The 18,111-nt window shown below is 39.3% G+C and overlaps 1 protein-coding gene across 1 annotated transcript in view; it reads left to right on the forward strand.

Moving 5' to 3' along the window:
• The first annotated feature begins 5,629 nt into the window (after positions 1–5,629).
• Positions 5,630–18,111, forward strand: part of SLC9A9 (solute carrier family 9, subfamily A (NHE9, cation proton antiporter 9), member 9) — a 525,806-nt gene continuing 513,324 nt past the window's right edge. The window contains exons 1-2 of the mRNA XM_012724853.1: positions 5,630–5,648; positions 16,698–16,775. Of these exons, the coding sequence (XP_012580307.1) occupies positions 16,698–16,775 (78 nt within the window). The 5' untranslated portion in view covers positions 5,630–5,648. The remainder of the gene's footprint in view (positions 5,649–16,697; positions 16,776–18,111) is intronic.

An 18,111-nucleotide genomic window follows, 5' to 3' on the forward strand; every position in this document is an offset into this window, starting at 1 on the left:
TCTGGGGTCCCTATTATAGGAATATGCTCCCATTCATGAGGCTGCAACTCTCATGATCTGCCTTCTGACAGCCACTTTCTCATACCTTCATATTCGGAGTTAGGATTTCAATATGTGCATGTTGTTTGGCGTAAATATCTGGCCCATTGTACTTTTGACTAGTCTTGTTAGACCTAGGGCTGAATCTCCACTATGCCACTTTTATCTTTGACAAATTAACTTCTTACGGTTTTCCTTATCTGTAAAACAAGGACTAGCTTTAGAGGATTGCTTTTCAGAACTGTAATAAAAGTTGTTTCATGTAAAGGGAAAACAACTGAAAATAGTATTCTACTTCCTTAACATCTGCCCTTGATGGGCACAATTTTCCTTTCCCCTCGGGGCAAAGTCTGATCTGGACATGATAGAGAAAGTTTATTATTTCTTTTTAATACATCATTTTAAAGGTGAATGCACCATTTTACAAGCACATCATTTTAATTTTAGATGAAGCTGTTTGACATCTGCTTTCGCTGATCTCAGCACTGCCTCTTCTCCATTCCTCTCCAACTTGCCTGCTGTGACTATGGTCCTTGCTGACTCAGCTTCTCTCTGTGTCACTTCCCCAGGCCTTGCCTCCCCAGTGAGGTCTTGTGATGGGAAGCTGCACACATTCTTCAAAGCTAATGTCCAATAAAGATAATGCAAACTCTGAAAGATTGTACAGCAAAGAAAGGAACTCTGTGGGATGACGAGGCTGCTTTATAACTTCTGAGAGTTATAAAACACCGTTTCTTTTGTTTATATCATAAAGATTGCTAAGATTAAATTCAATTCCAGGTAGGAGGAAATCATTCTTTATAGCTAGGATATGCTTTTTCAATCCTCTACTGGGTATGGAGAAATGATTAACTCTCGGGGAGGTGGTGGCCATGCCTGTCTCATACTGACCTACGCTCTATTCTGTCTCCTCTCATCATAATGCCATGGGAGTGTAAACCAGTTGGTGACCACCTTTTGGAGGAAAAGCCCCCAAGGTACCACCAGCAACCAGTTTAGGTATATATAGTCAGTTAAAAGGCCTGAAGTCTGGACACATAGGGTCAACAGTAGGAGTTATTTGTCTTTCAAACCAGGACTCTTGAGAGTGAAGAGGCTTCTAGAAATAAGATTCAACCAGGACAACAGGCATCACCTCAAACTGTTCCGTTTAAACCAGGACGTATGGACGCCTTAGTAAAGAGTCACAAAGCTAACAGATGAATTCACGAATCTTATGTAAAGTCACAGGCCACCATTGACCAAATGTTTGGTGACATTCTACAAACAGGTGGTTTTGTAACTGGTGACTGAAGCCGAAAGACTGATGCAGGTGGTCACCCCTGGGGGGGGGGGGGGAGTTGCTGGTGGAGACAGATAGACCTAGGGAAAATGCTGAAACTATGAAACTATGGCATTCTGTGGTGGGGCTACCAATAAGAAATATAAGTGACTGCAGAAGGGCACGCAAATTCATTCAGTCTTTGGGATTCAAGGTTTTGGTTTCTTTGGCATTTGGAGTCAGTGGATTCTAGTTGATCTTCAGAAGGCTACTGCAGGCCTCTGAAAGTTGAAGCCTCCAGCAGTCAACCTCGAAGAGGAAAAGTTCGGGGCTTTGCCATTAGCTGAACCACTGAAACTGTTCTGGTTTTGCTGCATGTTGCATCCTGGCAAAGAAGGCGGAGACCCCGGAGCTGGGCACCTCGCAGAGTTGCGAGACTGTGGCTGTTTGCCTGTTCACTTGGCCACTGCAGCTACTGTTTTGAGTGTTGCTTTTCTGGTGCTTCCCTGGGGGCACCCTGTAGCTGTGGTGGTATCTCCTGTTATGTCTTCTGTTTTCTTTGTGAGTCAGAGCTTAGCCCGGATTCTGGCTGCCTTGGGCTTGTGGCCTATTGCTCCAGATAGGAGCTCTGTGTCCTCGGGGTCATAAAGATGACATTTTAGGTGCTTCTGTGTAGGCCTGAGGAAACACTGGGCACAGCTTTGGGTTAGGTAAATGACCATTATTGGCCTCAGGAACTCTGTTTTTCCCTGTTTTTTTTTGAATAAAACCCTTTGTTGTTGTTATTCCTTCAGCCTGGGTAGGCTTGCAGTTGTGTGTATGGGGGAAGAACTCAGACAGTGACTGGTAAACTCTTTGCGCAGTATCCTGGGCCTATATTAGAGTTTCTACTGCCTTATACCAGTTTCATGTGTTTGAAGCTGATGAGGACACTTCCCACAGTACTGTGGGTGGCCTGGAGTCATGAGAGGGTGGCAGGTGTAGTATTGTGGTAAGAGAGCAGCCCCTGGACTCATTGCTTGGTCCAAATTCAGTTATGAGCTGTATAATATTCAGTGACATAATCAACCTCCCAAACTTGTCCATTTTAAAAATAGAAAGTTCCTAACTGTCTTGTTTAGTTATTAAGAATTTTAATTGAGGGCCCTCCTGGTGGTACAATGGGTGAAGACACAGTACTGTGAAGTGTGGCACAGCCGCTTCAATGCAAGTTCAATCCCCTGCCAGGGAGGTTACCCACATGGCACAGAAGACCCTCCCCTGACCCTCCTGCTGTTCCCCTCTGAAGTGTACTTCTTCTATCTGCTTGTTCTGCTCCCCGCTCTGGTGAATCTCCTCACTGGAGGTGAATATCCCTGCACCTCCAGCATATACTCCAGTTCTGATGCATAAATAAATAAATCTTTAAAATAATTTTTAAATGAGAAAAGCACTTAGAATAGTGTCTGGCTCATAGTAAGTACTCAAGATATATTAATTATAAATTTTGTTATTATTAGAAATACACTGAACTCACAATTAGGAACTATGATTTAAGCCTGAGTGCTACTACTGGCCAGGTAAATGACTTGGGACAAGTCACTTGAGTCTTGAACCTTGGTTCCACTTACCATAAAGGGATGTTTGAAGAAAAATTAAAAAAAAAAAAAAAACAAACTACATGTGAAGTCACTTTTAAACTATAAATAGCCTGAAATGCCAGTTTTTATCTTTACTTTTATTATTATTTAAAATATTCATTTCTTTATGCATACAAGAGCTGGGGTACAGGCCAGAGGCATGGGGTGGGGGGTGGGGAGAGGATTCACCAGAGACAGAGTGGGGAGCAGAACAGGCAGGTTGACTGAAACATACGGAGCAGCGGGCGGGCCAGCAGAGGTCTGGCAAGCCATGTGAGTCACCTTCCTGGTCAGGGATTGAACTCGTGCTCTGCAGTGGCTGCCAATAGCTTCATAGTGCTGTGCTTGAATCCATTGCACCACCAGGGAGGGCACATTATTATTATTTTCAATTGACAAAGACTTCACTTATAAATGAAGAAGACAGATCCTGACCTTCAGCTCTCTCTGAATTATAATGGTTGTGTATTCCCTTTCCCATGGCAGTTTGCTATTGGCAAAGGCTTTCTCTATTTTCTTGCCCATTTCAATCTCACCATTATTTCAGAAGGTGAACAGATATTTTCCCCATGAGGGAAAATCTAAGGCTTTGAAAGCTTAAATACTATGGTCAAGATTGAGCTGTGGCAGAACTGGTCCTTGTTATAAGATTAATGCTAAATATTTAAAATTAAAATTCATATAAAATGAATATAATATTATATACTATATAATATATGTAAATTAACATAACATAAAACCATTTTGTTCTCAGTTCCCTCACTAATCTTGCTTGGATTTGTAGGCACTCCCTGCCCCCAATGTAATATCACTGTTTATAACTGTCATTTTGTGCATATATAATATTCACAGTAGTATGTGTTACTGACTCTAGAATTTGAATTCCTTAATATGATAATTTATTATTTTAAAATTTTTCTCCAGATTGTTTGCCTCCCATACTTTCTCTCCAATTTATTTCTGTTTCTACAAACTTCAATGCATATATATCTCCATGATCCACCATTTTAATCATTAACATTCATAATACTAAGAGTTTTAGTTGAAGGGATACACTCAATCTTTCAGTGATATTTGGACATGGCATGGATTAGCCACTTACCAGGCATTTGCTTTAACTCTCCTGTTTCTGATTTAGACACTTTCACCTATTTCATGGCACTGAAAAATCATTAGAAACCTAGCTCACAAATTCTTAATTTTTCCTCACCTGTTACCATCTTGGATTTTACTTTAATTTTTTAAAAGGTTTCCATTCTATCTCAGATATTAATATTTCTTTGATGTTTTAAATATATATGTAGTTTTTATTAGTGATTCTATTACTTTTGTGATATAACTTCTTAAGCTATAACTTTAAGAGATGGCCTTCGAGGAAAATAGGAGTTTGCTTTTAAAAGAGGACCCCAAAGAATCCTACAACATAATGCAACTGCTATACATTTTGCTAAACTTCCATTTAGTCTTTTTACCATTTTTTTATGTTGTTGAAAACAAGTAGACTGTAATACTTTATAACTTGCTTTATTTATTTATCATAGTCTAACCCTTATTTGGGCTTTTAAAAAATTAGAGTAATGGATGCAAACATGCTTGGTTTTTGAGTTGTTCCTAAATTTTCGCTTGTGTAAATAATGCTTCAGTAAATACACACTGGTATAAAGCTTTGCCTATATTTTGAATTATTAAATGGGCTAGGTATCAGATAACAGGCGTCAAATATTCATTAGACTAAATGTATTATGAATCTTTGAAAAAGTCCTGGATAGTGACCTAGTAGCAAATCCAAATCATCAGGGAATGGACAAAATACCAAATACTGTGAAAATTCCTAAACAATTAGCTATCCACACAGAAGAAGGATATCCAATCCTTATTTCATATCACATTACAAACTTGAGATAAATTAAAATTTAGTTAGAAACAGTCAGTTATAAAACTTTACCAGAAAATTTACTTTTTATGTCAAGATAGTGAAAGAATTTTTAAAGAAGCTACTAAAAGCTGAAATTATAAGACTAAAACATAATACATTTTTCAATATTAAGGTAACTTTTGCATGTAAAAGACAACAAAGCAAAAAGACATAGTCAAAAATTTTAAGTGAGAAAAGAGGGTATATATGAAATGTATGTTATTAAAGCACAGTATTAAGCAGATTGATCCATAAAAATATGTATTGGGTAAAAGAATGATCTGAAATTGTACAAAAGAAATTGTACAAGAGAGATATTAAAGACCAGTGAATCAGGAAATTGTGTCCTTTCTTTAGTCATGGAAAATGCAAAGCAAACAATGTTAAATAGCTTCTGCCAGATACTGGCAAAATTTGAAATTTGTCAATACTAAGTTTAGCTACACATATTCTTATACTGTCATATGGGAATGCAACTTGGTGTAATCACCTTAAAGTAATTTGTCAATGTCTCTTAATATGAGTGATTCATATATCTTATCAACATATAGATTCATGTCTAGATATTTTACACTTCTAGAGAAATTTTCATATGTATATAAAAAACAAAATATCATTGTATCATTTTTTTTTAAAGATTTATTTATTTGTGCATACAGAACTGGGGTACTGGCCAGAGGCTCAGGGGCGGCGAGAGGCTTCACCAGAGACAGAGTGGGAAGCAGAACAGGCAGATCGACGAAGTACACTGCTGAGGGGAGCAGCGGGCGGGTCAGGAGAGGACTGCCACACCATGTGGTCACCTCCAGGGCAGGTGGGAATCGAACTCATGCAGAACTGGCTTTAGCTTCTTAGTGCAATGCTTTAACCCACTGTGCCACCAGGGAGGGCCTCATTGTATCATTTTAAGGAACAGAAAAAATAGGAAATAACAACATTAACTACCTTAATTCTCTTCTTTTTTTTTTTATTTTAAAGATTTATTTATTATTCATACAGAGCTGGGGTACAGGCCAGAGGTGCAGGGGTGTGAGAGGATTCACCAGAGACAGAGTGGGGAGGAGAAAAGGCAAATCAACAAAGTACACTGCTGAGGAGAGCAGAGGGCGGATCAGGAGAGTTCTGCCACACTGTGTGGATCACCCCCGGGGTGGGGATCAAACTTTTGCTGAAGTGGCATTAACCTTCTTAGTGCTGTGCTTTAACCCACTGCGCCACCAGGGAAGGCCCTAATTCTATTCTTAAAGAAAGAAAAGACAAGTATGAAATATTTGTCCAATACAACACTCTGCCAAAGTTTAAGTAAATTGGCAAATCCACAGGTAGTAATGTAGATATATCTCAAAGGCAATATGTAGGATACCAAAGGATATTTATAATTAAATTTCTTTAAATTGTAAAATACACCAATTGTATGCATTAACATGTTACACTAAAAATTAGTATTTCTTAACAAAATTAACAATTATATTTTATGTTGACAGCATATAATGAGTAATAATCTTTAAAGATTTATTTATTTATACATACAGAACTGGGGTGCAGGCCAGAGGTGCAGGGGTGGTGAGACAATTCTCCAGAGACAGAGTGGGGAGCAGAATAGGCAGATTGACAAAGTACACTGCTGAGGGGAGCAGCAGTAGGTCAGGAGAGGTCTGCTGTGCCATGTGGATCACCTCCAGGGCTAGGGATCAAACTCAGCACTGAAGTGGTTGTGACTCACTTGCAGTGCTGCGTCTTAACCCGTTGCAAATATAATAAAAGAGAAAAGTTCTGGTTTAGGATTTCTAAATTCAGTGATGCCTGTGAATGGCCTGCTGAAATTCCACATGCCCCTTGAACTTTAGAGGAGACTATATTAGGTCAGGCCTTCAAACATTTTTTTTAGCAGAGGAACCACATTTTAAAGAAAATCTCACACCACAGCATGTAAAATAGGTGCAATAGGTCAAAACTACTCAGGTCGAAAGGGAGAGTCACAACCTTGTGGTCTCCACTTCCCATCACCACTGCCCCACCCTGAAGATGGGGAATAAGCAGAAAGCAGTTTGCAGATCCCTAAAAGAATGACTTCTGAGGCAGTTGCTCCCATGACAGCTTGTGTGTCTGTGGCTCTAAGTGTTTCTTAAACATCAGCCCTTCTCTGGAGGCCTGCCATATACATGGACTCTGTAGGGAACAGGCAGATGGATGGAAAAATGCTTTTTACTTTTAAATACGATCACCTATTGTGACCACTCCCTGATTCAAATGTCAGTTAGGATTTCTCCCCATATTTAAAATCATTACTTCATTTAATTTTTCCGGCTCATAACACTTCCTTTTCCTCCCTAAAGGTAAACTGTCACATTCTGTGTCCTGACCTTTTCTGCCTCCTTTTCTTATGACTTTGGCCTCTTGGTCCCTGCTCTCCTCTGCTCTCCCTCTCATCCAAGAGCCTGCCCCAGGCCCCCACCCCACCGTCCCAGTAAGGGTCCTGGAACCCACAGTGTCACTTTCTCATCACTCACTTTCTCTTAACCCTTGTACTCACTTATTGATTGCATTTAGTTGGAAAGGATTTATAGCCACTTGCTAATCTAAAAGATTTCCCCTGGTCCTCAAACTCTTTTTCTCAGTCCTTCACATCAGAGTAGAGGGGTGGGGGTGGGTCATTCCCCCAGTCAGCCAAGCTCAGAAACAGGTGCATTTTGGGGATTTTTCATTTTTGCTTCTTTCTTTATCTGTTGAATTTCAGAGAAGTAACAAATAATTGGGGAGAAAAAGGTCCCTAGACTGTTCTAAAAAGATATTCTGAAAAAAAAAAAAATTTTTTTTTTTTTTATCAGAAGTTCTAATATACCTCAGAGTCTGGTATTTTTATTTGCTAGTCTAGCAGCCCTGCTTTTCTGTACAACTCCTCCATACTGTGCCCTCTCCCTGGAGCTCCATCTGTCTCTCTCCCTCAGCGCACAGCTCCTTCCCCAGGCCAGGATTCTTTCACGGGCCTGCTTCGCTTCCCTTTGGCCCTTACTCCTCTGCTATTCCATATGCACTTGTCAGATCATTTCTCTGCACCAGAGCTCTGGGCCACTGTCCTTGCCCTGCCTTCCCCCAGCTCATATTTCTAAGGGCTTCATACACTCCTCAGGCTCTCTGAACAGAGGCCTCTGTTAGTGCTTGGTTTTTCTGACCACTCTTGCCTCTGCCAAGTCAGCTGCTATTCAGTCATACTGGCTCAGTCACCCAGTTGCAGAAAATGTGATTCTTCCTAGGATTTTTCATTTTTGTCTACTTTACCCACAAACATAGCTAGTCTGCCTTGCCACGTGCCTGGTTTTGTCTAAATAAGTCATTGTTGAATGAATGGATGTCTCCTGGGTTTGTTTTTTTCCATCCTGTTAACGCCACTTTCATTCACATTGTCATTGCCCTGTGCTCCTTTTGGTAACTGCACCCTACAAGGGCTTGCCTTTGTCCAGGCTAGTCTTGAAGTCCCTCCAAACTGATCTATACAAGTCATCTTATTTAAAAAAAAAAAAAAAAAAGGCAGAAGAAAAAGAAAAAGCTTTAATTTTTTAAGGAGATAGCACATTCAGGTGACCCAAAGTTCAAAAGGTTTAATAAAGGAGAATGTTGGAGTCTCAAAGGGATCATTCACTTTTATCTCTTGTCTTCCTGATTTTGTAATATATTGACCGAGATAGAGTGGGGAGAAAGATAGAGATCAAAAGCTAGGTGAAATAATTAGATCTGGTCTGATCTACCTTGCTCATCTTTCACTCCACAATTAAGTTAACACTTAGCCACAGGCCCAGCTGGACAACATGAGATTGCTTGCTGGGCTCTGCTTTTGTAAAGTTTGGGATTGGGAGAGACTGGGAGCTCACTTTCAGCAAGCAGACTGGTTCCACTGCAGAGAGAGGCTGGAAATCATACATACACTCAATACCTTTTGTCCAGCTTTTCTATCAGCTTAGTTACTCTCTTTTTCCTTGGGAGGGGCAAGAGAAAACTGGGGCCAGGGCCGGGTGTTAGATCCTGCACGCATCCCAGCAAGTGTGCAGATGGATATAGGTATGCTACAAGATGTCAATCACTTTATCCTTAGGGGAAAAGTGGTCCAAAATCTAATCTCACCCTTTCTAGCCCTGAGCTGCCCATCAGTAACTTAACTTTCCCCCAGATTACCCCTGATGACATATTTCAATTATTTTCTGTGTGTGGCATCATGGGAATTGCTGGGATGCATATTTATAGACATGAAGCCAGATACACACAGAAAATCTTTCTTCTCAACCTCCTTGCTGCCACCAAGTTCTTCTCTTCTCTCCGTGGAGGAAATCAAGTTTCTCTCTATTCTCTCTCTCGACATATACATATGTATATGTGCATGTATACAGAAATACACGTGCACATATATGTATATATACACACATGTATATGCATGGTTATACATATGTATGTATATGCACACACAGATTCTAGACCCTTTGCTTTGAAAAATATCATGAAGTAGGTCAAGTGCTTTAATGAATAGCCACCAAACTCAAAGACTTAGCTCAGTAGAGGCTTACTTTTGTCCCAATCCAGGGGGGCCTTTGGACCAGTGATGAGACCAGTGAGTTCCAGAGCCATTAATGGTGCAGATGTCCCTGACTCTAGTAGCTTTGCAAGTCTCTGGAGATTCAGGAGTCTCTATGAACTAACAAAGGCAGGAAGACAGCATGAAAATCTGGGGGGACATGAGGGGCTAGGCTTGGAAGTGACATAGATTCTGTCTGTCTACATGCAGTTGGTTATACCTTTTCTGTATGACTCAACATGTCTTACAGGAAATGCAGCCTAGGTGTCTGGTCAGGAAAAACAAGAAATGGGGTGCAGTGAGACAACCACATTTTTTCCCCTATATACTGGATATCTGTTCTGCACCTTTGTCTTTTGAATTGACAATAAATTTCATAGACCAACCAGATCAGTTCATACAGTTTCCTCATCCTTTCTAACAGTTGCATAACATGCAGTTTTATGGATTATACCATATTTATATGTGCTTATGCCATAACCATTGCATGTTCAGTCATCCTCAATGCTTTTTTATTTTCCATTCAGTCATCTGCGCTTAATACTCTTGTCCTTATATCATATCATTCCACACATGTGTAAACAAGTCTGCAGAAGAAAATCTCAAGTGAGGTCTTGCTGAATTGAATGCTATAAACATTTAACATTTTGATACCTGGCACCAAATTACCCTACTATTTTTATCCTCCAAATTGTCATTTTATTATTTAACATTGCTTGTGGTGCATGAATATAGGTCAAATCCCTCTTCAGTGCATCAGAGAGAAGCTCAGAATCTGGTGATTTACCAAGTCTATTTTTGCTCTCCAAGTGCACCTTGCACTCAACCCACCACTTCAACAATTTCTTTCTTTTAGGTTGAGGCAAAATGAACTCCTTCTGAGAAACAGCTGGGGCTGGGTGCTAAGCAGAACCCTTTACTTCTACTATTAAATTTAATCCTTGAAAGCAACACTAGGAAGAGACGTTTGCATGTTCATATTGCAAATGAGAAAGCCAGCGCTCCAAGTAAATAGACTAAAGGCATGAAATTAGCGTGTAGTTGATTTTCTTCAGGCATTCTGAATCTACTCTCCTTTCTCCTACCCAAATGCTTCCTTACCAAAATACCTTAGAGCAGAGGGAAGACATGCTTGCCCTTGAGCTGTCTCTAGGTACTGAGATAATTCTCTTTGATGTTTTTCATCTGTATTAAAAATGTACATAAAAGTTGAATTGCACTTTTAATATATCCATGATTGTTTAAATGATTAAAATATTTTAAGCTTGTTTTTGTTTTTGTTTTTCAATATAATGGAAATTTCAGCAGCTGCTTGTAGCCTCAGTGTCTTGGAGAACACTGACCCACTCATCTTAGGGCAGACAAAGGAATGCGGTTTACATGTTGGTGCTCTGTGTACAGGCCCCTGCTATTTCTTCAAAACTCATGTCCTGCGCTGCTTCAAACTTGAACCTTTCTATGGGGTCTGCAAGCCCACTCTGGTGTTGCCTTGAGCTCTGAATTAGACCTTGACCCTGTACCTTGTATTGAAGTTGCACAGCATTTTCCTTTCGTTGACCAGAACCTTCATGGCCTCAGTGTATCTATTATATATCTTCACACTCTTTGCAGCAAAGAGACATGTTAAATTTTTAATGAGCAAGCATTGCGGGTGATTGAATACATTCTTGTGCTAAGTGCTTTTACTTTTTCAAAGGAATCAAGAATTGCCAAAATAATGAAAATCTTTGTTTCAGAATGCCAGCATCTCTTAAACACTCCTAGATTTTTTTTTTTTTTTTTTAAACCTGGCTTTCCTCAGAACTCAATATAGGTAGCCCCTGCTTTTCAAAAGTTTGTTTTGGACACCTTACCTTTTATAAAACAACTATATAGAAGCCTGTTTTCCCTACCCAACAGGAATTTTGCTTTTAGGACAAAAGAACAAAAACAAAGCCAATCTTCAGCAATTGTTTGGGGTGGCCATTTTAAAGGTATCACACCCTAAGCAGTCAGAATGGCTGGCATTAAGCTTGTTCTGGTAGTAGTTTATATAGGCTGGGCATTTGTCATATGATTCCTGCTTTCACTATATGTTAATGCTGTTTTAGATTTAATATGTAATTTGGAACGATTTGGCAGTTTATTTGGGGGGGGTGGTGTCTGAGAAAGAACATTTTTTTTTTTTTCCATATCAATGGTAGTTGTTTCTTTGCTCTATGCCATTTTCGCTTACAAAAGGTTTTTATAAGAACCCTCTTCTTTGGATAGAGGGCAAACCTATAATTACTTTGCTCATGTATATGCCCCCAATTGCCAGTAATATCCTGTCAGGCTGATTGGCATTGGGCTTGCTATACATTTCTTTTCCTGTCTTTGGAAGATGGGGGTAATTGCATTTGTCTGCAACCACTCAGCAATATTGTCAGAGTTGATAAAACATTATTTTTTAAAAGGCCTCTTTGGAAGCAATATGCTGCATAAATCACAGGTCCCTATCAGGGTGGTTATTTTTGTGCTTATTTCTTTGGTAGTTCAGTAGAACATTGATATTTCTTACCAGATAACTCACATTGAGTCACTAGATGCCCTAACACTAAAGCAACAGAATTTTGTGTCTCTAACCTTCTGATGAACTTGGGGATTAAACTTGGTTTATTTCCTTTTAACTGTTGGAAGTTTTCAATTTGATTAGCTTGTGAACATATGTCTGGGCAATTCTTTGCCAAATACTTCTGCATATAGAATGAAGATAACAGTTAAAACTCACCACATCCCTGTGAAGAGATTGATATATATTTTTTTGCCCTCATGTAATCTAGTATTTTAAGAATTGAACCCCAATATTTAAAAAGCTATTGCTTTCTTTTTTTTTTAAGATTTATTTATTTATGCATACAGAACTGGGATACAGTTTTGTACCAAGTGAGAGGTACAGGGGTGATGAGAGGCTTCATAAGATGAGGAGCAGAACAGGCAGATAGAGGAAGTACACTGCTGAGGGGAGCAGTGAGCAGGTCAGGAGAGGTCTGCAGCACCATGTGGGTCACCTCTGGGCAGGCAGGGATGAATTCATGCTGAAGTGGCTTTAGCTTCTTAGTGCTTGCTTTAACACACTGTGCTACCAGGAAGGGCCCCACTTTTTGCTTTCTTAAAGCACAATTCTTTCATCTCAGAGTCCCAGGCCTGTGGTTCCAAATTAGTTGTATTTTGTATAATATAAAAGACCATCTCCAACCATAGGCTGAAGTCAAAGGCGGCGCCCCTTGGAAGGGCTGCTACCGAGGATGAATAACTCCAGGTGAAATAAGATCAAAGTATCTGTGCAGGTGGAGACTGATAAGAAAGATAAGGGTAGGGAGAAGCAGCCCTGGTGATTCAGCATTAGGGATTTCAGCCTTATTTTGATTTTTAGCTACTCTTTGCTCAGCCATTTCTGCCTCTGCCATGCAGATCTTTCAGAAGGTTGTGACAGGCCTCTGAAGGTTATGGATAGGTTTCTAGCAACCGATCTCAGAGGAAAAAAAAGTTCCTAGGCTTTGTAGGTAGTCAAGAGACTGAGACTGTTCCCAAGTTTGTGACAGTTACAGCCTGGAAGGGAACATGAAGGCCCAGAGCAGGGAGCCTCACTGAGCTGTGTGAGTGTGCACAATTTGTTAGGTCGTTTGGTTGCTACAGTGATGTTTTCAGTGTTGCTTATCTGGTGCTGTGCTGAGACATCTCTGCATCTCCTGTTGTGTCTTCTGCTGGCCCTGTGTGCTGAATCCCAGCGTATTGTCTGGCTGCCTCTGCTCTAAGTTCCCAGTGGCAGGAAGAAGCCATCTTGGGAGCATTCTCTTTAGGACCTTAAAACACTGGACAATGTTTTGCCTGAGGTAAGCATCCATTTATGACCTCAGTGGCTTTTTGTTTTCCCTTGTTTATTAAATAAATCCCATCATTGCTGGTTTCTGAAGCTGAGTAGTCTTGCAGTTGTATACAACACAGTTTCAACTGAGGTAAACATCCATTTATAACCTTGGTAACTCTTCATTTTCCCTTGTTTGTTAAATAAATGCCATTCATATTGTTTTCTGAACCTGAGTACTCTTGCAATTGTACTCAGACAGTGATTGGCAAACTATTTAAGCACTGTCCTTGGCCAGTTTTAGTGTCCCTTGCTGCACTGTATCACATGTACAACCTAAAGAGTAGAATTTTTTAAGTTGTAGTAATTGTATAAATGTACTTCCAATAGCCACTAGACACAGATGTGAAAATCAGAATTTCACTTACACTGGCTACAGTTCAAGTGCTCAACATCTATGGTCGCTAGTGGCTATGGAGTTGGGCAGGATGGGTGAAAACCACTTCTATCATCACTAAACAATGCTGCTCTAGGAGATTTGTATCTCAGAAGCCTAATGTGTTTAGCTGGAATAATTTTAGATTTCCACTTTTTCTATTCATCCTCTCTTAGATTTCCCCCTTCATACTACATGAGAACTTTTATTTTGGGGGGCTCTTGTAGACAGCCTCACCTCCAAGGAGAGGATTTGAACACGAAGTCTTAGAAAATAACATGTGAAATTGCCATCTGGAGGTTGGTACAGTGGCAGATTCAGCCATTTTTGAGAAATTATCTGGCTTTGGAGTTACTCCCAGAATTCTGATTTAGCAATTCCTAAGCTTGTAGCAAGTCTGAAAGAAACACAAATCTGTTTTGTATATACAAATAAATCCTCGTATGCCGCATGCCATTCTCAGCCTGCCAGTTTCATCTGACTACTCCAGAAAATATAATTCAATAGCACATTAGTTAACCTGCATGTAGGGAATAGAGAATTCTGATTATTGAAATGTTCTGGTTGAGTGACAAACCCCATTTTTGCAGAAAATCTGCCAAGGCTAAGGATTTTTCTCTACAAGATATTGTGCTACTCTATTCTCTCTTTCAGCTGATCACGGCTGCCGTACTTCATTCCCCCAGCACTCAGAAATATATCTCTTTGCTAAAAACTACCCACTATGCAATTGATATAGTCTTAATGGTGTCTCATAAAAACAGATCAGTAGTGGTGTTTTGGACAATTTTAGAAAAAAGATTAAACTGTTTGGAAGAAAACTTAAGATCCTCTGCCCAAATTTTATACATTTGTGGACCCTAATCTCTGACAGGCAGGCAGATTCTTCAAATAGCATAATTTGAAAATAAAAATCATTCACATCTTTTATTTTACATAGTAAAGATTAAGACAGCTGTCAGGCAATCCTGCAAAGGCTTTGCAAATATTAATTCATTTACTTTTTATAACCACTTTAGCATTAGATGTCACATTATTATATATATTTTTAAGATTATTTTATTTATTTATGCACACAGTCTCTGGGGTCTAGGCCAGAAATGTGGGAGGTGAGCAGACTCACCAGAAACAGAGTAGAGAGTTGAGGAAAGCAGAACAGGTGGATCTACTGAAATCCACTGCTGAGGGGAGCAGCAGTAAGATAGGAGAGATCTGTCGTGCCATGTGGGTCAGCTCCCTGGCCATGATGGAATTTGTGCCACAGTGGCTGGTGATAACTTCATAGCACTGAGACTTTGGCCCCTGCACCACCAGGAAGGCTCTATTGTATTCATTGTAAATGAAGAAACCAAGAACAGAGAGATTTAGATAGGCCATTGCCTGTCTACCTGAATGTTCAGTACATTTATGAAACTGGTACAAGAGCTGTAGTCTGTGTGTAGATAACCACAGACATGGCTGAGTTAGGAGGTCCCTGCTTCTCTCACCAATCCTTTCACAGGTACCACTGTAGGCGATGGTGTTGAGGAGCCGGAGTGAGGAAGGGAGAAGAGGAACGCTGACAATGCCCTGTTGGGTCCCAAATGAAAAGTGAAGCCAAGAGAAGCCTTTTCTTCATTTCTTGAAAATAATTCATACACATGACTGGTCTTTTATTGCACTTTAATAGATTTGGCTCTCTGATGTAATTTTTTCCCCAACTCAGAAAATACATACTGAGTAATGAACTAGCTTGAGGATGAGGGGGGAAGGAAATAATGCAGAATTAACTAACCATTATGATGCTTGATTTTCTTCCAATTTAATGGGGGCAAACAGTCAAATACAAAACAATAATCATACAAGTCATGAAACATGTGCACTTAAAGAGAGGGTCAAAAGTGCTGATATAGAATTAAAGGAATAATGTTGGTTTTGCATGGAGAAATTGAAGTTGATTGCACAATGGGATAAGTTTGAGATCCATCTTCAGAGATAAGTGCATGTGACTCATAGAAAGTTAGAAATTATAGTTAGGAAACCCATACATCTTACTTTGATGAGTAATATAATGGAAGGTTTTGTCTGTAAAATAATGACTGTCACTGAGTGTTTGTAGAGAGAGAAAGTGAAAGAGAAAGTTTAAGGGAGATTTTAAAGATGAAATGAATCTCCTTTTTCAGACTACCTAACAAATATCAGATATTGAATTCAAGACCTTCTAAATCAGATTTCATTTTACTTCATATCAAATAATTTTTTAAAGATTTATTTATTTATTCATACAGAACTGGGGTACAGGCCAGAGATGCGGAGGGTGAGAGGCTTCACCAGAGACACAGTGGGGAGCAGAACAGGCAGATCGATGAAGTACACTGCTGAGGGGAGCAGCGGGCGGGTCAGGAGAGGTCTGCTACGCCATGTGGTCACCTCCGGGGCAGGCGGGAATCGAACTCATGCAGAAGTGGCTTTAGCTTCTTAGTGCTGTGCTTTAACCCGCTGCGCCACCAGGGAGGGCCAAGTTTATTTCAACATTTAAGTAAATATCAGTTAAGAAAAAATACTAGATTTTTCATTAAAAAAAAATATCATTTCACTTACCACATGGTTTGTCAGTTCAGCCTGGAAAGCATTTTAAACTTTGGAATGGAATAAAATTGGGAAAACAAAGATAAAATTTTTGAGAATGTCTTATTTAGAAAACTTTAAATATGTATTTGTTAGAAGCTAGAATGATTGTGTACTACCAATTCCTTTGATGAGAATGAAACATTTAAAATATGATGAATTAATAATTGATCAATTAATTGGAAAATGCTTGATTTTCTGAGTGAGGGTACATTAAGGTTTTTATACTGTTAATATTAATTATGAGTATAGGTTTTATACTTAAAATATTACTTTGCAGTTGTATTGCATTTATGACTGTTTATTTTCTATATTTTCATCTCTGCTAAGTTTTTATATGTTCCTGTAAATTACAAAATTGTCAAAAACACATTTTTTTTAATACTCCAAAGGAGCAGCTTCCTAACCATACTTTTTTCTTTTCTGGCAGATGACATTTGATCCAGAAATCTTTTTTAATGTTTTACTGCCACCAATTATATTTCATGCAGGATACAGCCTAAAGAAGGTAAATATAAAACACGTATTGTCTTCTTTTATTTTTACGTAAGGAATTTTACAAGCATTTATCAAAAACCCAAATATTTTATGGGTTTACCTAACTGGTAAGAATATCCTTGTCTTAGATAATGTGATATAGATTCAAATCTCACTTGCTTTTAATTTCCTCAGCCTGCTGTGCCCAATAGCTGTCCCTGAGCCTCATGTAGAAACTGAGCCATTGAAATGTGTTTAGTCCGAATCTATAGGGTCTGGCTTATAGATTTTTTAGGTATAGACTAACTTCATGCTTTATGTATGGCATGCATGCAGCTTTATGTATGGAATACATACTGAAGTTTCAAGGCTTGACACAAATCAAGAATGTAAAAATGATAAGTTTTGGGAAAAATAAAGCGTATCAAAGTTTATTTTACTCTTTTTAAAAACTATGTCCATGTGGCTATTAGAAAAAAAATAAATCTCATGCATGATTTGCATCATATAATATTGGACAGTGCGATTATTCTAGATGATTGTATAGAGCTCATTGTTAATTAATGGTAGGTTGATTCATTACAGTGACACCTCAAAAATGCTTTGCTAATGCTCTGCTTGTACTTATGGAGAGAGAATCCAGTTTTGCAGTTTCTGTGCAGCTGACATTCCTTAGGCCCAGCCTGAATGGGCATGTTTTCTAGATTAGTAATTTACATTATATCAATAGTTCTTGCTAGCATTCCATACAGCGGAATGAGGTTCTGGCCTGTTGATTTTTGAGGTGCAGAGATAACACAGAGGCTTCTGTGCTGCTCATTCCTTGGGCAGTGATTCCTGGGAGTCTTCTCCTTTGACCCATCTGCTCCAGTAGCCAGGCTGCTTGTTCAGCACAAGCCTTATTTTCTTGTGTACTCCAGGCTCCCTCTTGCTGTCAGTTCTGGCTACTCAGCTCCCACTTCCAGAACTGGGAAGGAGTTTCCAAGAAGCATTTGCGAAGATTTAGAAGCTGGATTTACATAGCTCATCTTCCCTCAGCCCCAGCTCCAATACCAGGCTACAGTTGTGTGATTATACAAATAAATTAAAAAGCTTTTAATGTTTTTAGCTCATTCAGAAGAAACATAAAAGTCAAAAAGCAACTTGAATCTTTTAAAACAGTGTTTTTTTTTTTTAAAGTTACAGAGTTTCCCTTGACAGCAAAACTTCTAAAACTCCTTCTGTAATGACTCCAGTCCTATGTGATTAGTGCACTAGTGCACTCTCTTTCTCTCTCTCCTGGCACCCTCCAGATGTGCATTTTCCTCCCTATTTTGAGAAACCCTTGTCCTTTGTAGTACATATCAGTTAAGACTTTAGTTATTCAG

The sequence above is a fragment of the Condylura cristata genome, unplaced genomic scaffold, assembly GCF_000260355.1.
Source record: "Condylura cristata isolate star-nosed mole 26May11 unplaced genomic scaffold, ConCri1.0 scaffold00014, whole genome shotgun sequence".
Classification (NCBI taxonomy): domain Eukaryota; kingdom Metazoa; phylum Chordata; class Mammalia; order Eulipotyphla; family Talpidae; genus Condylura; species Condylura cristata.